This window comes from Petromyzon marinus, chromosome 54 (assembly GCF_048934315.1).
Source record: "Petromyzon marinus isolate PM22_M1 ecotype Great Lakes invasive population chromosome 54, UKy_Petmar_22M1.pri1.0, whole genome shotgun sequence".
NCBI lineage: Eukaryota > Metazoa > Chordata > Hyperoartia > Petromyzontiformes > Petromyzontidae > Petromyzon > Petromyzon marinus.
Window position 1 is genome coordinate 7018231 of NC_133720.1, and position 23380 is coordinate 7041610.

The following is a 23380-nucleotide window of genomic DNA, read 5'->3' on the forward strand; positions in this document are numbered from 1 at the left end:
GATGAAGCAGATGGTAGCGCACTCCTAATGTGAGCCCACTGACCCGAGTTTCATTCCCCGCCACGGCTTATATCGGTGGCGAGCGGAGTGGAAGAAGGCAGCCTTCAGGCGGCCCACTGTCAAGTGAGAAATTACGACGCATCCCATCAACGCGGCGACCGAACATCGATTAATTATCGATCTCCCGGCCTCCAGAGCAACAGCAACAATGCCACGCCAACGGCGCTGTTCAGGGCCAAACAACAACAACGTGCCAGATAGGCCCTGGGACACGGATCCTCCAACTGAACATTGAGGGACTATCCCAAGGCGATGTGCCAGTGAATGTAAAACTGTAGCTGTTGCTCTGTTCTACATCAGCCATGCGAAATAAGAAGTGGTGAGCGATGTCTGAGCCGGTCCTGGACCTCCCTCTAACCCACACCGACCAGCGTGGGGAATTATAACCAAGTGCTGCCCACTACTTTTGTGGATGAATGGTCACTTAAAGAGGTTTCCGAGGTAGTACTCTGACATCCGCTCCCGCGTGCCGTTCTCTTGCACGGAAGGTGGCACTGCTCTGCAAGAGTTTCCGAACGGATTCTTCTCATGGCGTGGCACCTCCAGCTCAATCCGAATACAATTGTGGAGGGGGGGGGATACTTGTCAATATACTTCAGATGTCATGGTCACTTCCCCAATTCCAATCACGATCTGGCCGGGTGGTGGCGGTGGCTATGCACGCTTGTAATTCAGCGCTGTGGAGGCGAGGGATGGTGAATCACACGTCATCAGTGAGGGCTGCCACACCCGCCCTGCAAGGGCTGTTTTCACACTTATCTTGTGTCGGGCGCCGTACTAAAGGCCACCAGGGGCCCCCAGTGGCCCGCGGTCCTTACAATGAATAACACTGGGATAGAATGTTGCACCCTCGCGCGTGGGGTTTTTTCTCCAGGTGTTCAGGCTCCCTTGCACATGAAAACGTGAATTAACTAATAACACCTGATATATAGGGGATCGCAGAGCTTTGGTTGGGGGCATTTGGTGCCGGGTCACTTCCTGGCTCATGGCTTTTCCCTTTGCCTGTGGGTCCTCCTTGAGCTTCTGAGTCATCCCCTCGCTCGTCGAGAGCGAGCGAATGCTGTGCGACAATTTACACGTTTAAATTGATCGTTGTTGTCAATCATCAGTGCTGATCTATTTAGATTATTTTGCTGCTATAAGTTTCCACATGATAAGCCACTTCGTTGAAATATCATTTGTGGCCGGGCTGCTTCTTAAAAAAGAAGTGCATGGCTCAGTGGGCTTTACCTGGTAAGATACAAAATATTTTAGTTTTATTTGTATACGTGTATATTTTAGTGATTTGTTTACCTTACCTATACATTGAAACTCATTTCGTGTCTTTGTGTTGTTTGCTGTTGTAGAGTTCTGACCCCGTGGCCCCTACTGAACATCTGTGAAAAAGAAGCTCATCACCTTCCTCCAGTATACATAAATATTCTGATTCTGTTAAATGAAAATCAAAGTGATTTCCTGGCTCAAATGAGCATGGAGGCATCGGTGCTCTCCGATTACATCTCTGCAGAGCCAGTGGTGGAAATTCCCCATTCTTATGGCGAGGGAGAGTCTATCCATAGGACAACCACTGTAGACTGTAACCACACAATGGTAACCAATTTATCTACCCCTAAGGGATTACCGGTTTGAACAAGGATGAAAAGATTTTTTTTAAATGCACTTAATAATAACAACAATCATGACCTAGTTACTGTGGCTTTCCCAATTACCACTTACATGCAACGAGATATTAAAAGTATTTGGCGATGCTGGCTGCTGAACTGGCAGTGTCGCAACATCACAAATAAAACAAACACTCAACACTTCCGTCAACATACTGTGTAGTGTGTATGGCAACGTTTCGGGCTGTGGCCCTCTGCGTGCTCCGATTTCCTCCCACATGGTTGCTATTAAATTGCAATATTCGAATAGTTTTTTTGTCGGTGACACCGCTTGCAAAAGGGGCCGTCCATAAATGACGTCACGCACCCAAGGGGGGGGTCAGACATGTGTGACAATGTGTGACGAGGGGGGGGGGGTGAAATGTGACGTCACATCAAAATGCGCAACTTTAAATAAATATAGACATCACGTTCTACTTAATTAAATACACTTTTTGATGTTTTCTCCTACAACATCAGAGTGCAGCGTCACATTAAATACGCACTACAATGACAATAGTTTAAAGCGATTTGAAGCATTTTTTTTGGGGGGGGGGGGCAGAGCTCTGTGACGTCATATTTTAGGGGGGGGTCTGACTTTTTGTGACGCCGTGTGACAAAGGGGGGGGTCAAAAAAATCGTCCAAAATCACGTGACGTCATTTATGGACGGCCCCAAAACACAAACAACGAGGTACAACACAAACGCGTGCCCTTGTGTGGTCCTTGATCGGCGACGTTTCGGCGTACTTTCCCTCGTTCTTAACACGTGGACACCAATCCAATGCTGTGCAGTTAATCGGGAAAAATTAAACCACTTTGCATTGAGGGCGGAGGGAGGGGGCGTGGAGTGGTGGGAGAGCGGGGCGTGGAGAGGGCGGGGCGTGGAGAGGGCGGGGCGTGGAGAGGGCGGGGCGTGTGAGGGGTTCAGAGGCGTTGAGGGGGCGTGGCGTGGGCGGGGACAGAGGCGTAGTTGAGGCTGCGGGCGAGTAGGCGGGGCGTGTGTGGGGGGACAGGCGGGGCGTGACGGGAGAGGGGCGTGGTCAAAATGTGTCGTCCGCCGTGACTGGTCGGCGCATCCCCCTCCCCGCCCCACCTCGCTAACCGACCAATGGGAGCGCGCGTCTCACACGACAAACGAGCCCCGCCCACCCCCCTCCCGGTCAGGGCCTGGTCAAGTGTAAAGAAGTCTAGGGGGCCTTTAACTTGTCGCAATACAATCTTTTGGTGACGGCGCGCGCGTGTCTTAAAAGGATTTTGGGGTTTTTTTTGTCAATGTTTTTATTCTAAATATAAATATATAGACGTACGTTTCATACGTGTACGTACCATTATTATTGTGCTGGTCTCAATTATCGGGACGTCTTAGCCTTCGTAGAGGATAGCGGCGGCGGCGGCGGCGATGCTGATGAAGTCCCGGCTGGAGTTTGCGGCTCAAGGGCCCTGGGATCCACATCGATGACTTGGGGTTGATGGGACAGGCTGGGAGACCGTCAATTATTTGATCGTCGTCGTCGTCGTTATCGTCGTAGTTAGTTATTCGTCACGAATCACCATTGTCATCAATCGTCGTCAGTGGCGGCTGCTGCTGCTGCTGCATTGTCTCGCTAGCTCCGGTAAGTGAACGTTACATTTACAGCGTTACATTACAACATATTATTACAACGTTACATTACAACGTTACATTACAACGTATTATTACAACATATTATTACAACGTATTATTACAACGTTACATTACAACGTATTATTACAACGTAACATTACAACGTACTATTATAAAGCGCTGTTACAACGCGATATTATTGTCAACGCTTAGAGCAGCCGTCAGCGTCGCGGGGGACCGTCCGAGGTGGTTGTTGTCGTCCAACACTCGCTGTGACCACCATCACCACCATCATCACCACCACCATCACCATCCCCTCGTTATTTGTCTCGTAAAGCCCCGCTACGTGCCCTGTGCAGCAGCCACGTCTCGTCAAGGCTTGCAGGAGAGTGCCGCTGCTCGCTGTCAGTCGCCGGCGCGGTCGTTGTGGTTGATTTGGGGCTTAAATTGATGCAAGTTACACGCTCGAACGCGCGTGTTTGTGTTGTTGTGTTGTTTGTGTATTGTTGGTGTGTTGTGTTGTCGATTTGTGGCGCTTGCGAGTTTACCACCAGGCCGCGGGGAGCTTTTAACGCTGCTGCATCGCCGTGTCCCTGGCGGTGTGTACCTGTGTGTGTGTGTGTGCTTAGGATAAAGTATATTTTGTAAAGCGTACATGACTGCGTATTGTGTTGCGACGGAGTGTGTCGTTTTAACATGGTTAAGGGGAAAGTCCATTTAATAGCACAGTCATGTGTGCAGTAGTTAAATGCATTATGCACAATTGGGCTGGTCTGCTCATAGTGTTTTCAATGGTTTCGCTGTCATCATCATCATCCTCCTCCTCAGCCATGATCAATCCACCGCTGAATGAGGGCCTCGGCCGAACCGTTGCCATTATTCCCAACCGGATCCTGCGGCGACTTAATAATGACAATCGCCCAGCAACCTGCTTGGTACATCTCTCCCTTGACTTGCCCCCAACCCCCCCCCACCCCCTCCTCGCCCGCCGCAGGAACGTGGAATTTCCACCGATGCTGCAAACGGGAGGAGATGCCTTGAGCATCACTGGCTCAATGTTCATCGCGGGAAATCGCTCTCATTTTCCTGCTCAAATGAGCATTTAAATAGCGCTCAAACTGCGGCGTTTGATTTGCTACACGTGGCTGTGTGTGCTTACGCGGAGTCCTGTGTACATTTGATCGGCATTCGCTGGTGACTTGTGGTTTTCGTTGCCTGTGAACGCGGGTCTTGTGTGTCCGGGTGATGTGCGTGTGCTTACACGTGCGAGCTGGGCCGCTGTGTGTATAGCATTCTTGGTAATAGCAAATAGAAAAATGTATGTTCGTGTGTGTGTGTTTGAGCGTTCGTGTGTGTGTGTATATTGCTTATTGGGTACAATATAGGCGTGTGATCCTGAGTGTGGCCTGTTTTATTTAACTGCGCCGTGTATTCGCAGTGCCGTAGTTTTTGACATTTGCCTGGGTGTGTGTGTGTCTGTGTGCGTGTGTATGTTATGTGCGGTGGTGCAGCCTCAAATGAGTACCTGGCGCGGTTTTGTAAAACATCGCCACTGGGGGAGACAAAGGCGGTCGGGCGTGGTGCTGGCCTACCCCCACCCGCTCGTGTGCCTTGCCGGCCTTCACAGGCGCTGCTCGCTAACAGCACTTGCCCCTACAGTCTGTTAAGGCTATACGGGGGTTTATTTGGCTCCGTGCGCGTGTGGGGAGCGGTGGCGAAGTGGTTAGCGCACCGCGCTACCAACCCGACGAACCGAGTTCGATTCCCGCTCACGGCCAGCATCAGCGTTGAAGAGACAAAGGCAGCCGGGCTGCCTTTGTGCGGTGCCGGGGTCATAGATTCTCGCTGACAGCACTTGCGCACTCAGTCTGATAAAGGCTATACGGGGGATCTTTATCTGTGTTGTGCGTGAAATGTAACAACTCTTTTTTTTGTCAATCATTTGCTGGTTGCCGGCGTTCGGGGGTCGTGGGAGTTGTGCGAGCATACTTCACCACGCTGGTCGGTGCGGGCTTTGGCCAAGGGGCCCAGAGGTCGTGGGAGCATTGAAGTGCAGTGCAAGTGTGCACGCAGCGTAATCCCCACAGCCTGTAACATCTGTTATGCACAGTGCTCGCCCACTCAAAGTACGGTGCCATCACTGCCACGCTTCCAACAACTGTTAATCAATACGTTTGTGGATTTATATATATACTTACTGTGTATGGGTATTTGTATTCGTCTATTTGTGCATGGGTTTTATCCGCAGTGTGCAGTCGTATGTACCAAGGGTATTGGTGTGTGTGTGTGGATTGAAATGGGTATTTATGGGTATGTGTATTTACGGATGTTTATGACTGGGCATGTGTCTGCAGTATGCGTTAGTGTGGCATATAGGGTGTAGTTTTAAGTACGTGTTTTATTATATATGGAGCACTATTAGTAAATTGCCAATTTTGTTCTGCCCTTTGTCAATCCACTGCTGGATGAGCATGCCAGTTGGTGAAAGGTGCAGTGTGGGATGTGGTTATATCGGACCTGTTCACATATCAATGTGTTAGCCGTGGCCAGGAATTGAACTTGGGTGGCTGAGCTCATAACACAGGTTGCTAACCACCGTGTGCACAGCCAAAATCGCTGCAGTAATAAAAAGGTATATATATACTACATTATATGCTTGGTAGGAAGTACACAATAAGAGCATCATGTATCCACAACTCAACCCCACCAGAGGATTGTGGAATTTCCACCACTGCCTCAGGGCTATGTGCAAGAGATAAGCACCACCCCATACTACGAACTTGTTTGACTTGTTTGTGTATTTTCGGGTACAGTATTCGTGTCTGTGTTCTTTGACTGTGAATGCTTATTCTCAGTTAGTCCATGACACCTGGATCTCTCCTGTGACCTCTTGCCAGCCAACCTTGGACACTTCACCTCACCTCAAAGTGCACCTAGCCAAGCACCGTGGTGACGTAACTGCCACTGATAGGTTGTCGCTAAGTGGGTATGTGCAGTACAAAGTATGTTGGAGGACAATCTGCTTCGATGTTTGTGTGTGTGTGCGTGTGTGCGTGGACCCGTGGCACCTGCGTCTGCCCCGTGACCTCCTGCCAGCGGGCGTTCGACGCTTCACGTGGCCTCAAGGTGCACATGGCCTGGCACAAGCGGTTGTTAATGGCGGTTGTTGTGGAGCTGTAATATCGTGGTTAGCGCGCTGTGCTACGAACCCAGCGACCCGCACTGGATTTTCCGCTCTTCGCCAACATCTCTGACGAATATCTGAAGCTGTCCCTGGGCCTCATCTGAGTCGTCTCAGCCTCACAAATAAGTATCCGGTACGGTGCGTAAACATTGGCACTGGAGGGACGAAGGTGGCCGGGCTCGTTGTTGGCCACCCACTCCCACGTGTGCCATGCCGGCCTTCATGGGTGCTCGCTAACGGCAATTGCCCCAACAGTTTGTTGAAGGCAATGCGGCAGAGGGGCTTTTGTCTGTGCGTGCGCGCGCGCGCGTGTGTGTGTGTGCGTGCTTATGTAATTTATAATTTATACATGCGTGTTTGTGCGCGAGTATCTGCATGCACACGCTTGAGAGTAGCGCATCCAACCGCAGAGATAGAGCCATTAACGCCGCAGTTAAATCGGCTTCGTGTTTGCGGGCGCTGGACGGATTGTTACGTCACAGAACCATCGCAAGAGTTCGCTGGTGGCTTTGGGGGAGGCCTTCATCCAGCAGTGTATTGATCCTGGCTGCTGATGGCGATGATTGCTATTGAGGCTGCTCTTTAAAGGGCCGTCATATTCCATCGCCAACGTCTCACTTCTGTCAGCCGGTAACTGATGCATTACAATTCAGAGTCCCCGCTGATGCAACACGCAAGTATATAATTTCACAGTTAAGACCTTTGGACAAGGATTTGCGCGCACTGTATAGATAACGCTCTTGTTCAGCCGTGTGGCAAAAAAAAAAACTGCCACGGCTGCAGTTCTTACGCGTGGAGTACCTCGCACTCAGCGGCATGGTTGGTGGTGGTGGTGGAGAGCGGTGGTGTCGCGGTTAGCGTGCCGCACTACGAACCCGGCGGCCCGAGTTGGAGTCCCGCTCATGGCCACCAACACCGGTGACGGATATCTGCACCAGTCCTGGGCCTCCCCTAGGTCGACTCGGCCTCAAATGAGTACGTGGTGCGGTGCGTAAAAACATCGCCCCTGGGGAGACAAAGGCGGTCGGGCGTTGTGCTGGCCTACTACCCACCCCCTCGTGTGCCGTGTCGGCCTTTATAGGTGCTGCTCGCTAACAGCGCTTGCCCCAACAGTCTGTCAAGGCTATACGGAGGGACCTTTGTCTTTTGATGCCCACCTCTGACGTGTGTGTGTGGGTGGGGGGTGAGGCTTTCATCCAGTTGTGGATTGATTATGTGCGGGGATTGACAAATTATATTTTTGTTAGAATACCAAATTTACTCTGCCCGACTCTGTTCTCTTCATTCTTCTGCCGCTGCTACCATGGCGACCATTCCCGCGAACTTCACTGATCGTTTGTTCCTCCACCCATGTTGGTTGGGACTCGCTCCCTCTGCCAGAATGACCAATTCGCATCATCCACGCTGCGTTCGACCAACACTGCATGTCACAACGCTTATCTCACTGTCTCTGCTTCTTCCCTCGCACACCGCTCCACGTAAAACTACGTTTCATTTTACCAGGTAAGTCTCCACTAAGCTGTATAGCTCTTTTTCAGACGTGACCTGGCTGGCTATCACAAATGGTAGCTCAACGGAGTGGCTTATCATCACGTGGATATTTATAGCACGACTCTAAATGTTGTGGGAAAAACCGGAGGGACTCGTAGAAAATCCTCGAGACCACCACGGTGAGAGAGACACCGCAAACTCCAAATATACAGGCGTCAGTCAGGTAGAACCCACGACCTCCTGTATACCGGGCGAGGTGGTTAACATCTTGCCACCGTGGCCTGCCCACATTTGAATTCACCTCCGTTATTCGACTGTTTTCCCAGTCTCCAATAACCTCACTCAATATCCAGAGGAAAAAAGTGCCAACATTGTACTGTTTGTTGCTGGCCGCTTGGCGTTTTGGGCTTCTTGGAGCAACTTTTCTCAGATTTAAAAACACAGGACTGGAATTTTGATGACATCAAATGTGCGTTGTTATTCGAAGTCTTAAAGAGCCACGAACAAGATTGTCCAGTTTCTGTAACCGCCTTCCAAAATACTTCACATTGTATTTAAAGGCCATGCCCTACAGGAGGATCCTCACGTGTGCGGTTAATATCATCTGCCAATCCACTGCTGTGTGGGAGAGCCCTCTCCACGCCGCGTGGATCGTGGGGGTTCCATTGCCGTATTCATCGCCACTGGTCAGCGTGGGTTGGTGAAAGTTGGCAAGCATAGACGTAGGCACGTGTAAAAAAAAAACCTATCTGTGCAGCAGCACATTGATGGATTTTGTTGTACTGTACTGCCCTCCCTCTGTGACCTTGCCTAGCAGCCACCCATAACCTGTGTTTTTTTTACAGTGGTCACCCATCCGAGCACGATCCAGGCTCAACTCTCCTTTAGCTTCCCAATATCTGACGAGATCGGGCACATTCGGGCTATTTAATAACCAGAATGCTTATGTTAAGTCTTGTTAAATATAGACAGTTTTACTTCCCCTCTCTCTCTTTTGAAGGGGTGGGAAGACTGGAGTGGGTTTGTTCGGGGTGGGGGGATTGAGGGGAGGGGATGAACCCCACGGAGCAACGCGGAACTGGAACTAGCCCCAGCATTGCTTGGGTCCCAAGTTCTTTCCATGCCGATGGAAACGCAGCGTTGTGCTTTTGGGTAGTTAGAGATTACATCAGGGACTTCAGAATCAGAATATTTTTTTGTACTGGAGGGAATCCGATGAGCTATAAAGCTCTTTTTCACAGATGTCCAGTAGGGGAACGTGGTCAGAACGTTACGACAAACAGTACAAATACACGATAGGAGTGCAAAGTACAAGAAAGGTGAACAAATCACCCAAACTCATAAAAATACCATCCCTATCAGGCAAAGCCCACGGAGGTGTTAACTTATTTTTTCAAATGCGACCTGGCCACAAATGATAGTTCAACAAAGTGGCTTAAACATTTGGACATTTATAGCAGCAAAATGAGCGAAATAGTCTAAACGCGTGATGTTTCTAAAACGTGGTGGGAAAAACCGGAGGACCCGGAGAAAAAATCCACGTGACCACGGGGAAAACATGCAGACTCCAAATATACAGCAGGTGTCAGGGGTTGGGATTGAACTCCCGACCTCCTGCACACCAGGTGAGGAAGTTAACATCTCACCACCGTGGCGCCAGGGGACCAGCGACCACTGGTGGCATCCTTGCCAAGTGGTTAGGCCTTGGCCGGGCGGTGCCAATTGGTCCGCACCATTAGCCCGGAAGTGACAATGAGCACCATTTAACCGAAGTGCAACGTCGGCGTATAATTTGCATGAATGGGTAAACATTCAGTCCTCGCGTGCATGATTCATTGGGTTTTTTTTTTCATTGAGGGTGTGAAAGAATTCAGTTGGCATCGAGGAATCGATGTACACTTACATTTATTCGCTCCCAATGGCAAATGCTTTTTCTCGACATGATGTAGCGGTAGTGCGGCCATGAATCCCAAACCATCGACCGCCACATCGTAAACAATCCGCTGCTACTGTCTTCATTCCTTTAAAGGAGGACCTGACTCTGCGTCTGAACAGACAATTGAGTGGATAACAAATCTAAAATTACATCTTCAGTCTGCCGCTATTAATCCATACGAAAGAAGAAGAAGATTGGTTTCAGGAATCGTATCCTTTTTTATTTTATCATGAATGGTGGCGCCTAGTGGCTGCAGTGGCGACGGGGAACCCATTCGCTTGCAACGTGTACGAATAGAACAACTATTCTTGTGCATTATTGTGCAAAGTGTAGGGATCCGATTTATTCAAGCATAGGATGCATCGTTTTATTCCAAGTACACACTCAGACCTGCGGTGCAGCGTGTATATGTATACACGCTGTCTGTGTGGTGGCACCATAACCCGAGTTCATTCCCCGGCTGCATAGCATCAATGACGGGCCATGTTGAAGCCAGTCCCTGGGCCTTCTCCTCCCTGCCTCCCAATTTACCAAAAACCGCACCGATCATCGGTGGAAATTGTGGTCAAACAAACCCCTCCCAACCCACCCCCCCATGACCGACGCGGAGTGTTTGGGGGAGACCTTCATCCGACAGTCGATTGACAAAGGGGGCCTTCGCACATCTACACGCGGCGTTGCTGCCATCTTCCAAACAATGCGAATGACGAGTCGTATGTGGGCTGGTCCTTTTACGTTCCACAGGACGTGTTTGGGCACCGCGGTGGCGAGACGTTAAGTACCTCGCCTGGTACACAGGAGGTCCTGGGTTCGATCCAGACCCCTGTACGCCTGCTGTATCTTTTGAGTTTGCACGTACTCCCCGTGGTCGCGTGGATTTTTCTCCGGGCTCTCCGGTGTTTTTCCTCCACATTTAGAATCGTGATTTGGAGTATTTGTCTAATGCTGTAAATTTGCACGTGATGAGCCACTTCGTTGAGCTATCATTTGTGGCCAGGTCGCAAATGAAAAAGGCGTATATATTCTAGATTTGCAAGGATTCATACTCTTTGTTTTTTTTTTGGGTAAAGTCATGTAGGTAAAATAAAAATAAAATAATATAATAATAAAAAACAACTAAATCACTACGTTTCGGAGGCAACACAAGCTTCCGTCTTCAGGTGCTGCATCAAGGCGTATATAGCTCGGTGGACCCTTACCTGGTGTCGTCCGTGTCAGCGTAAGTGGGAGCGGCGGCGCGGCGGCTGGCGCGCTGCGCTACGAACCCGGTGACCCGAGTTCGATTCCCGCTCGCGGCCACCCAACACCGGTGACGATTATCTTGAACCGGTGCTGGTCCCCCCCGCTCCCTCGGTAGGCTCGGCCTCAAACGCGTACCTGGCGCGGTGTGTAAACATCGCCACCGGTGAGATAGAGGTGGCCGGGCATGGTCCCGGCCACCCGCCGCCTCGTGTGCCGTGCCGGCCTGGCTCTGCGCTACTCGCGAACGGCGCTTGCCCCCCCCCCCCCCCCCCCCAAAAACAAGTCTGTTTAGGCTCCACGGGGGGATCTTTATCTTGTCGTCTGCGCGAGGCCGGGATATGTGGTATTGTCAGCACCCGTCAAGATTGCGGCGGCTCGGGATCGTGTTACCGAACAGCAAAACTTTGACGCCGCAAATAGATTTTGGCGCCGAAAAATGCGATCCGCCTTCACATTCGCAACGTGCAGGATTTGCCTCGGCAGCTCCGTCCGCTCGCTCCCGTTTGCATTTGGCACACAGCGGCAGTAACGGGTCGAGGAGCGGTGGCGTGGCGGTTCGCACGCTGCCCTCTGAACCCGCCGACCCGAGTTCGATTCCTGGCCACGGCTAACATCAGTGGCGAGCGAGGGTTGGGGTGGACTGCCTTGTGGAGGGCTGGGGTGGACTGCCTCGGAGGGATCGGGTGGACTGCCTTGTGGAGGGCTGGGGTGGACTGTTTTGTGGAAGGCTGGGGTTACTGCCTCGGAGAGTTTGGGTGGACTGCCTTGTAGAGGGTTGGGGTGGACTGCCTTGTGGGGGGTTGAGGTGGACTGCCTTGTGAGGGGTTGGGGTGGACTGCCTTGTGGAGGGCTGGGGTGGACTGCCTCGGAGGGATCGGGTGGACTGCCTTGTGGAGGGCTGGGGTGGACTGCCTCGGAGGGATCGGGTGGACTGCCTTGTGGAGGGCTGGGGTGGACTTTTTTTGTGGAAGGCTGGGGTTACTGCCTCGGAGGGTTTGGGTGGACTGCCTTGTGGAGGGTTGGGGTGGACTGCCTTGTGAGGGGTTGGGGTGGACTGCCTTGTGGAGGGTTAGGGTGGACTGCCTTGTGGAGGGTTGGGGTGGACTGCCATATGGAGGGTTGGGGTGGACTGCCTCGGAGGGTTGGGGTGGACTGCCTTGTGGAGGGTTGGGGTGGACTGCCTTGTGAGGGGCTGGGGTGGACTGCCTTGTGGAGGGCTGGGGTGGACTGCCATATGGAGGGTTGGGGTGGACTGCCTTGTGAGGGGTTGAGGTGGACTGCCTTGTGAGGGGCTGGGGTGGACTGCCTTGTGGAGGGCTGGGGTGGACTGCCATATGGAGGGTTGGGGTGGACTGCCTTGTGGAGGGTTGGGGTGGACTGCCTTGTGGAGGGTTGGGATGGACTGCCTCGGAGAGTTGGGGTGGACTGCCTTGTGAGGGTTGGGGTGGACTGCCTTGTGGAGGGTTGGGGTGGACTGCCTTGTGGAGGGTTGGGGTGGACTGCCTTGTGGAGGGTTAGGGTGGACTGCCTTGTGGAGGGTTGGGGTGGACTGCCTCGGAGGGTTTGGGTGGACTGCCTTGTGGAGGGTGGTGGTGGACTGCCTTGTGGAGGGTTGGGGTGGACTGCCTCGGACGGTTGGGGTGGACTGCCTTGTGAGGGGTTGGGGTGGACTGCCTTGTGTAGGGTGGTGGTGGAACTGCCTTGTGGAGGGTTTGGATTGACTGCCTCGGAGGGTTTGGGTGGACTGCCTTGTGGAGGGTGGTGGTGGACTGCCTTGTGGAGGGTTGGGGTGGACTGCCTCGGACGGTTGGGGTGGACTGCCTTGTGAGGGGTTGGGGTGGACTGCCTTGTGTAGGGTGGTGGTGGAACTGCCTTGTGGAGGGTTGGGATGGACTGCCTCGGAGGGTTGGGGTGGACTGCCTTGTGGAGGGCTGGGGTGGACTGCCTCGGAGGGTTGGGGTGGACTGCCTTGTGGAGGGTGGTGGTGGGGACTGCCTTGTGGAGGGTTGGGGTGGTGAGCCATTATTACTCTCTAGAGCAGCGCTCTTAATTGCAAAGGCCCACGCCGGTCACTCGCTCGCAGCCAGCCAACACCAGTGACGATCATCTGAACCGGTCCTGTGCCTCCTCCCTAGGTCGACTCAGCCTCCAATGAGTGTACCTAGTCTGGTGTGTAAACATTGCCACTGGGGAGGCGAAGGCAATCGGGTTGTTATGCTGGACACCTATGCTCTCCTGTGCCGTGTGCCGACCTTTATAGGTGCTCACTAAAAGCACTTGCCCCAATCAGTCCGTTTAAATCTATACATGGAGATCTTTGTTTATCTTTGTTTCATCTTTGTTTGGGCACTTGCAACACTTTGTCCGTCCACTGCTGGATGAAGGGCTGCCATGCCACATTCGCCCTGGCCTGGCACAGGCGCAGTGGTCACGTCACCGCCACTTGGTGGCGAATGGCGGGAATTGGTATTGGGCACGTGCGTGCGTGCGTGTGTGCCTGGGTGTGTGCATACGTGCGTGAGCTGTTTTGGTTCCCGCGTGAGATCAGCGTTGCGTTATTCTAGCCACAAATGGACTTGAACCTTTCGACCCTTCGTCACCTTCGCAGGCCCCATTGCCGTTTCCAGAGTGGTGCTGTCCATTTGCGTTGGCGAGTCTCGGTTATTCAGGGGGCCGCAGGCGATTTTCTGTTCAAGCGTTGTGTGGGATCCCAATCGGACACTCTCTGGGAACGACGAGTGGGGGAATGTGCACGCACGCAGGCCAGATGTAGGTGTTAAAAATTCACAAAGGAAGGTGTGCTCGCAAAAACACGGAAGGTCACGTGCCACGCATGTAAGGCGTGGATGGGTGTTGCGTCTTCCTGCTGCGTGCCAGCACACCTTTGTGCGTCATTAACCCTTTCACCGTGCCGGGACGTCTGCAAATTAAAGGGGGGGGGGGGGAGTGGGGGGGCGTGTTCCGTTCACCGTTGAATCTCGGAACGCGAAAGCGGCTCGGCATTCATTTTATTTTGCGAGGCGTAGTCGCGCCGCTGTTTTTAATGCACAGTGTACTCACCGCAGAGAACCGTAGCGACACGACCGCACTCTCTGATAGCCGACGCCAAACTGCGCCACACACCCACCAGCATGGCTTGGCGGGGAGCCTCGGTACCTCTTTCTGAAGACGTACCGATAATGTCATTTTATTTTCGTTCCATTCCGAGGACGTGCACGTCATGGTACACGTACGTCATCGGAATGGGAAAGGGTGAAATCTGTTGGCGTGGGTTGTCGCGCCCTTGCGGTTGACAATTCTTGCGCGCGAGCTCTCTATGCAGACCGCCGTGTTGTCATTCACTTGCTAAACTTGCGGTGTGGATTGTAACGAAACGGCTGCACCGCACCTGATTCGCTTCAGTTCACTCGCCCCATAGCTTCATTCGGTGAGAGATCATTGATGCAGCAAGTCTTTTGCAATGGAGACCTCTATCAAGGCATGACATGATTTATCCCCCCCCCCCCCGTCTACCCCCACCCTGCCAACCAATCGATTATTTAAGACTCAATTATCTAGTTGTCTCGGTTGTACCTTCTACATTTAGCCCTGTAGTAACATTGGCATATAATTCGCATAAACGAGTCCAGGTGGTGAAGCTTAAAGGCGCAGCCCCTGCAATGGCCCACTCACGCCACTGCTTTGCGGGAGGGCTTTCAGTGGAGGGCGCTCCAGTTGAGGCCCTCGAGAGCGGCGTTCTTCACGAATTTTAAGATTCGGTGGGGGGGGGGGGGGGCACTTTCGCCGCTTAGGCATCATAAGTCTGAGGGCCCTCACCGCCTGCAGCAGTGTGTTTTCACTATGTTTGTGTATTGTCCGGGGGGTGCCGCACGTCAGGGCCACACTAAAGGCCACCAGGGCCCTGCCAGTGACCCACGCGGGCCTTGGCAATGAAGAGCGCTGCTCTCGAGGGGTAATTATGGCTCACCAGACTTCTTGGAGGGATTTGGGAGTATTACCCATAACCGCACTATCCCAGAACACACGACTTGCCCATCGACTAACTGTGGTGTATCTAATGTACTGCCATGCCGAAAGATCAAATAGAACCCGGCGACCTCTAGGATCACGAGTCGCGTGAGCTAACCATTACACCGTGGCACCATCCGCAACAATAAATATGGTTACAAAAGCGTACCTTGGTCAAAACCGGTTTCTGCCGTCGGCTTGTGGAAGCCATCCCCTGGGCTTCTTTGCCAATTCCCCATAGGGCAATCAATGTTCGTGTTGATAAAGAAGTTTAGCGGATGGCGACGCCGAATAAAACTACGAGATCACCGATTTTCACGCGCACGGCCCGGTGCCCGTATCGCGCGCCGTAACGATCGATGTGAACGTGTAAATTAAAAGACATTTTTCTGATTTTTACCAGATGAGGCCGACTGAGCTATATAGCTCGTTTTTTCAGCATCGACGTGGCCACAAATGATAGATCAACGAAGTGGCTTATCATCATCACGCGATTATTTACAACAGCCAAATACTGTGAACGCGTGATGTCGATTCTAAATGTGGAGGAAAAAACCCGGAGGGCCTGGGAAAAAAAAAAATCCACGCGACCACGGGGAGAGAGAGAGAGAGAGGGCACGCAAACTCCAAATACACAGGCGTCATGGTCTGGATCGAACCCACAACCTTCTCCATACCTGGCGAGGTGGTTTAACATCTCGCCACCGTGGCGCCCACCCCGTATCGCGAGGTGCCCGCCTGCCACCTGTGCCGTTGCCAGGCACCGGCCTTGCTTAGGCCGTGTGTGTGGCAGGGTTGACTTTGATTGCCCGCTCGGGTTTGTGCGGGGAGTCAAGGTGGCGGTGCCCCGTTGCCGGCATCGTATCAACAACAAAAGAACGCAGTGCCGGTGGGTGACGTGACGGCACACTTCGGGCGGCGGCGTTTGTTTAGCCTAGAAGATCCGTGCGTGCGTGCTGTTTACCGAGATGAGTACAGGTATGAGACTTAGTATTGTTGAAAACGTATTTTATCGTTATATATTTTTTTAAAAAATGTTTCCAATTGTGCTGTCAAGAGTCGCGTCATGAGACGGAGTGTCCGGTCGGATCTCTCGCAGGCAGAGCAGTGGCAACCCTTAGGGTCCAAAGAACTGCCCGCAGAAGCGGATGCCGTGGAGTTACCTCTGATGTCTGTTGACCCACCGCATTAGGCAGCATTTCCCCACACAAGCCCCGCCACTTAAAGTTACGGACCTCACAAGACAGTCAAACATATATACTTATTTTTCATAATATTCATAATAAACGTTTTTGGGTTAGATCGCATTATTTATAAATGTGTCGTAACCCTCCACCACCTGACACGGCCAATCAGCAAAAAAAGTGTCACGTTGACAAAAGTCAAATAGTTCACTACTTTAGCCCACCGGTGTGTTGAAGAGTGAATCCACAACATTTACAGTTTTTGAGTACGACGTTTCGCTGGTAATTACATCCAGCATCATCGGGCAATTCGCCAGGGCCGGAGTTTTGCTAAACTATGCGCAGAATCAAGGTTTTTATTTGTTGGAGGTTTTTTTTTGTACAGTCGTTTTGATGACGGGGCTGAGACCATGATCGCACCGCACTTGAGAAGTCACCAGTTTGATCACAGGCACGTGTCTGTATTTGAACTTAGAGATGTCAGCGATGCCGGTTCAGCGCTCTGACCTCCGAGCCACGCGCCCAACTCTGGCCGTTAAACTTTACCGCGTGCAGTTTTAGACTCTTACTGCAGGCTTTACTGCAGCTGTGATGCGTTAGGGCAGTGAAATCAACAGATTCGTGGCATTTGTAACAGGTATGAGAGAACCCAACGATACAGCGGTCGCATATGTGTCTCAATAATAATAATTCCAATAATTTACAGCCCTAAGCGGAGCTACTTTTGTAGGGAAGGTCTTCCCCATGCCTATTTAGTTTTAGTTTTTAAGTGTAGTTTAATTAGTTTGATTTTACCCACGCGCGGCTTTTCACAACCTTCGACCCTCAAATTGCGACATTCTCTACAATTCTACATTGATGAGGACGCGTGTTTTCGATCCAACAAAAAACTTTCAGCCAAGTTCCACTGAGCTATACAGCTCTTTTTCAGAAGCGGCGTGGCCACAAATGATAGCCCAGCAAAGCGGCTTATCACGTAGAAATTGATAGCAGCCATGTTTTTAAATGTGGAGGGGAAAACCGGAGGACCTGGAGAAAAATCCAAGCGACCATGTGGAGAGACAGTGAGAGAGACACGCAAACTCCAAATATACAGCAGGCGTCGTCAGGGATCGGGATCGTATACCAGGCGAGGTAGTTAACATCTCCTAGCCAACGTGGGTGATGACCGTGCATTGTGGCTGCCCGCCTGGTGGAACGTGTGCTCCCTTACAGTGAAGGAAAAAAGTATTTGATCCCCTGCTGATTTCGTACGTTTGCCCACTGACAAAGAAATGATCAGTCTATAATTTTAATGGTAGGTTTATTTGAACAGTGAGAGACAGAATAACAACAACAAAATCCAGAAAAACGCTTGTCAAAAATGTTATGAATTGATTTGCATTTTAATGAGGGAAATAAGTATTTGACCCCTCTGCAAAACATGACTTAGTACTTGGTGGCAAAACCCTTGTTGGCAATCACAGAGGTCAGACGTTTCTTGTAGTTGGCCACCAGGTTTGCATACATCTCAGGAGGGATTTTGTCCCACTCCTCTTTGCAGATCTTCTCCAAGTCATTAAGGTTTCGAGGCTGACGATTGACAACTCGAACCTTCAGCTCCCTCCACAGATTTTCTTTGGGATTAAGGTCTGGAGACTGGCTAGGCCACTCCAGGACCTTAATGTGCTTCTTCTTGAGCCACTCCTTTGTTGCCTTGTCCGTGTGTTTTGGGTCATTGTCATGCTGGAATACCCATCCACGACCCATTTTCAATGCCCTGGCTGAGGGAAGGAGGTTCTCACCCAAGATTTGACGGTACATGGCCACGTCCATCGTCTCTTTGATGCGGTGAAGTTGTCCTGTCCCCTTAGCAGAAAAACACCCCCAAAGCATAATGTTTCCACCTCTATGTTTGACGGTGGGGATGGTGTTCTTTGGGTCATAGGCAGAATTCCTCCTCCTCCAAACACGGCGAGTTGAGTTGATGCCAAAGAGCTCCATTTTGGTCTCATTTGACCACAACACTTTCACCCAGTTGTCCTCTGAATCATTCAGATGTTCATTGGCAAACTTCAGACGGGCATGTATATGTGCTTTCTTGAGCAGGGGGACCTTGCGGGTGCTGCAGGATTTCAGTCCTTCACGGCGTAGTGTGTTACCAATTATTTTCTTGGTGACTATGGTCCCAGCTGCCTTGAGATCATTGACAAGATCCTCCCGTGTAGTTCTGGGCTGATTCCTCACCGTTCTCATGATCATTGCAACTTCACGAGGTGAGATCTTGCATGGAGCCCCAGGCCGAGGGAGATTGACCGTTCTTTTGTGTTTCTTCCATTTGCGAATAATCGCACCAATTGTTGTCACCTCACCAAGCTGCTTGGCAATGGTCTTGTAGCCCATTCCAACCTTTGTGTATATTACAATCTTGTCCCTGATATCCTTGGAGAGCTCTTTGGTCTTGGCCATCGTGGAGAGTTTGGAATCTGATTGATTGATTGCTTCTGTGGACAGGTGTCTTTTATACAGGTAACAAGCTGAGATTAGGAGCACTCCATTTAAGAGTGTGCTCCTAATCTCAGCTCGTTACCTGTATAAAAGACACCTGGGAGCCAGAAATCTTTCTAATTAAGAGGGGGTCAAATACCTTTTTCCCTAATTAAAATGCAAATCAATTTATAATATTTTTGACATGCGTTTTTCTGGATTTTCTTGTTATTCTGTCTCTCACTGTTCAAATAAACCTACCATTACAATTATAGACTGATCATTTCTTTGTCAGTGGGCAAACGTACGAAATCAGTAGGGGATCAAATACTTTTTTCTCTCGCAGTATCTATCCACGTCCACGACTCGGCCTCTGTTGATGTTCTCAAGGGGTGCCTCGCAAACCCCATAATTTTTTTTTCCTGTTGATTTCGGATTGCCCCCTCTCCTCACAGCCCCTCCGTGTGTGTTACTACTCCCACACTCTGTCCGTACAGGCCAGGGACCACCTCTCATGTGGCCATAATCCAGCTGCATAAATTGTTCGGCGCTTTGTGATTTTTTCTTTTTTAAACGTGCGTTCATAGATTATTGGGATTATTTGGCTGCAATAAATTTCCACGTGTTGAGCCACTTTGTTGAGCTGTCATCTGTGGCCTGGTCGCTTCTGAGTAAGAAGCTCATAACCCAGTGTGCTTTACCTGATAATACAAAAATAGCATAGTTTGTGTCGTCAACGTGACGTCACGACCCAGGCCTCAACCCCTAAACTAAACTATTTTTTATTTTACCAGATAATGCCCACTGAGCGATACAGCTCTTCTTCGGGAACGACTTGGCCACAAATTATAGCTCAGTGAAGTGGCTTAATTTTCAGCAGCAAATTCCTCTAAACAGGCGTTTCTAAATGTGGAGAGGAGAACCGGAGGACCCGGAGAAAAATCCACACGACCACGGGGAGAACACGCAAACTTCAAATATACAGCAGGCGTCAGGGTCGGGATCGAACCCACGACTTCCCGTATAGCAGGCGAGGTAGTTAACATATCGCCACCATTGCGACGGTGTCATCGTGCAGGTGTGTGTGCGGTGACGTCACCGCAGTGCCAAGCAGCCAGCCAAACTTTTTTTTTAACGTAGTTTTGAAAAATAAAGCAGTTTTGTGCGATGCCACCAATGTGTTGATGCTGCATTGGCGGCGGTGCACAAGCAGCGGATAACAAAACAAACTCGACATATCAAGGGCACTGTGTGTGTGGCCTGAAAAGGGGAAAAAATATATATAATAGGTGACATTTTGGGCAATGGTTCTCTTGATCGTACATAAAAGATTAATCATTTACGTTTCGTTTCCCGAAATGTCGCCAATTATATGTTTTTTTTTATTTCTTTTAAGGCCACGGTTGATGTGCGATTGCGTTGGGGTTTTGTGTGTGTGTGTCTCGGCTTCATTGTGTGAAACCAGTTTGAATAAACGGTTCGTACAAACCTGAAACGAAATGATGTATTCCTTAAGGTGTTGAAAGGGGCTCTGCGTTATCTTTTGAAATCAATTTCAGGTTCACCAATTTATCGCTCTCGGTCGTCATTGCGAGTAGATCGGGCTGACTCGGAGAGAGAGCGGGGATGACTCTGAGAGAGAAAGAGAGAGAGAGGGGATGACTTGGAGAGAGAGAGGGGGGACGACTCGGAGAGAGAGAGGTGGAGGACGACTCCGAGAGAGCGGGGATGACTCAGAGAGAGGGAGAGAGAGAGAGGGGATGACTTGGAGAGAGAGAGGGGGGACGACTCAGAGAGAGAGAGAGAGGGGGGACGACTCGGAGAGAGGGGGGATGACTCAGAGAGAGAGAGAGAAGGGACGACTCGGAGAGAGAGGAGACGACTGAGAGAGGGGGGACGAATCGGAGAGAGAGAGAGAGAGGGGACGACTCGGAGAGAGAAAGGGGGGACGAATCGGAGGCGCCAGGAGGAGGAACCACAGACGAGGAGCTGGAAGGCAGCAGCAGCAGTCCGGTGCCAAATCCCCCCTCCGAGCTTTGCGGTCCTCTCTATATGAAGGTGTTTTTTGTCCAATCGTTGAGTGATTTACGTGTGAGAGGAAACCACATGCAAGAGGGTGGCGCTTCCACCGCCAGTGGCGTCGAGCGAGCATTTATACACAGGGCCGCACCTGTACCTTTTCTTACCGAGAGAGACAGTGCCCCTTAGAAACATTTCCGCACTGCCGCTCAGGCAACCGCGGCGGCTCTACCACCGCCAGCACCCCGCGTCGGGGGGACGAGTGGTGGGTGGTTCTCTTCACGCGTTTTAAAAGATGCGAAGTAACGCGCGGACGTTTGAAATTGAATGCGTAGCAGTGCGCTCTGCAATTTAGCTTTCGCGGCTTGGCTCGCCGTGACGGCGTTTCGAAGTGACGCTGCCGTCGAGGCGCCGGAGCTCTTGTTTAATGCCTAAGCTGAGCCCGCCAGCAATGAAGTCTGCCCCACCGCCTATCGAACATTGCTCGCGGCTTCCAAGATAACAAAAAAAATGCGAGGGTGGGATTACTCGTTGGAGCCCCAACGAGACAACCTCATCTGAAGCGCCGACTCCCAAACGCTGACCGATTAAATTTCGATTTAAAGCTTTCGTGACTGCAAGGATTCATCTTCTTTGGTTCTTTCGGTAAAGTCACCACGTAGAATGAGAATAAAATAATAAATTGATGAAATAAAATAACACAATAATATTCTCACGACGTTTCGGCCACAACACAAGCGGCCTTCATCAGGTGAAGGGACGAGACTGTCTGGAGGACAGTCCTCCAGACATTTTATTATTTTATTCTCATTCTACGTGACTTTACCGAAAGAACCAAAGAAGCTGACCGATTATTTTATGTTTTGCGCACCCAAAGGAAAAGGGGGCACGGAGGGGGGGGGGCGGGACAACTGTGCCGATGCAATGAGATCAAAGGCCGCGCGTTTGTGTGTGTGTGTGTTTTTTTAATTTACGCGCAGAGGTTTTTTTTTAATGTGGTGTGCGGTGCGGGCCAGTCTGCAGCAGACGAAGCACCAGCGGACGTGTGTGTGCGCGTGCGTGTGTGTGCGCGCGCGTGTGTTTTGTCTTACGTAAAAAAAAACGTGCCCGCGGAATGAGAACGCTTCGGCCATCAGAAACGCGGCCTTGGAAAAAAAATAATAATTTACGCAACGAAAGTTGAAGGGGAGGGGGAAGGAGGGGGGAGGGTACACGCTTGCAGAGAGACAGAATTATACAGAGAGACGGTAAAGGAGGAGGAGGAGCGCGTGGATTCGAGAGTGCGCGCAAGGGCCCCCCTCTCCAGGCCTCTCCTCTTGAGCTTCCCTCGAGTTGGAAGCCCTCCCATTGGCCGGCGTCGGCGCCAACGAGAAATTGCAGGGCTGTGCCTTTGGCCTTGCGCACAAGCCGGGCCGCGTTCTCGGCAGTTCTCGCGTCCGTGCCTGGCTTCTTGGGGGGGTGGGGGTGGGGTGTGGCGGCTTGCACAAATCTTGCACGTTGTTTTCGTTGCGTTCCGTCAACGGTGGGCAAAAACAGGCTCGATGCGGACTTGACAAAGCAGCAGCAGCACATCATTGATTTTCCTTTTATTTTCTTACGGTCGTGTTACAATCTCGCCTGTCGGTGTTATGACGTGATAGGCGTTTCCATGAGAAGTACATTTTTTTTTGCGGCGAGCGGGGCATCACTTGGTGTCGGTGAACACACCCCTGTCGCCCTCTCCCCCCTTTCCCTCGGAGGGATGACGACGACACAGGACTACTTTGAGTTCCAATTCCGTTGGCATCTCCGTCCTCCGTACCATGCTTCGCGAAAGAGTGCCTGTCGTCCGTCCAGATGGTGCCTGGCTTCGACCTCCCAAGGGGCCCCCCAGTGGGTGCAGTCAAACCGCTTCCGGCGCGACCGGGGAGTGCGGTGCCGCTGCTTCCGAACATCGATGGAGCGCGCTTGTGCAACAGCCCCACCGTGTGCACGTGGGGAGTCAGGTGACCCCTCGGCACGTCCGTCGTCTTCGGCCGCGCAGTGCGTGCCGGGCGGACTGGTTGTTCTGCACGTGCTAGATGAGGAGGAGGCTGCGAAGTGGCCCTGTGGCTATGTGGGGGCTGACGCCCACTTTATTTATCCATATGCAGTAAAACCTTGGACTGCGGGCATAATTCGTTCCGGAGACGTGTTTGTAGTCCAAAGCACTCGTACATCAAAGCACTCGTATATCAGTTGTGATCACGTGACGCTCGGCAGACAAAGCTTGTACACGTACACTGCCCGTATTGCAAGACCCTCGCTCGTTTATCAAATTAATATTTATTTTGTGAATGTATCTGGTGTTTTGACTGTGGGAAGTCGCGTGAAATAGCGTTCGCTAAATAAATAAATACGGCATTCGAACCAAAACTTAATTTTTTTAGTCCTCGGGGTGATTCTAAACCGACTCGACTGACAGCCCAAATGTAATGATGGTGTTTTTTTTATATTAGTAGTGGTTGGTAACCGGGCCGTCAACGCACTACACTTGAGAACCGAGTTTAATCATGATTTAGTCTTT

At 51.3% G+C, this 23380-nt stretch overlaps 1 protein-coding gene across 2 annotated transcripts in view; it reads left to right on the forward strand.

Annotated features, from left to right (window-relative positions):
• Positions 1 to 2845: 2845 nt before the first annotated feature.
• LOC116954195 (NEDD4-like E3 ubiquitin-protein ligase WWP1) overlaps positions 2846 to 23380 on the forward strand; it is a 75232-nt gene continuing 54697 nt past the window's right edge. The window contains exons 1-2 of one of the 2 annotated variants that reach the window (XM_076052145.1): positions 2846 to 3315; positions 22672 to 22820. In XM_076052145.1, coding sequence (XP_075908260.1) covers positions 22672 to 22820 — 149 coding nt within the window. In that variant the 5' untranslated portion in view covers positions 2846 to 3315. The remainder of the gene's footprint in view (positions 3316 to 22671; positions 22821 to 23380) is intronic. The other variant, XM_032974707.2, reaches the window with a different exon arrangement.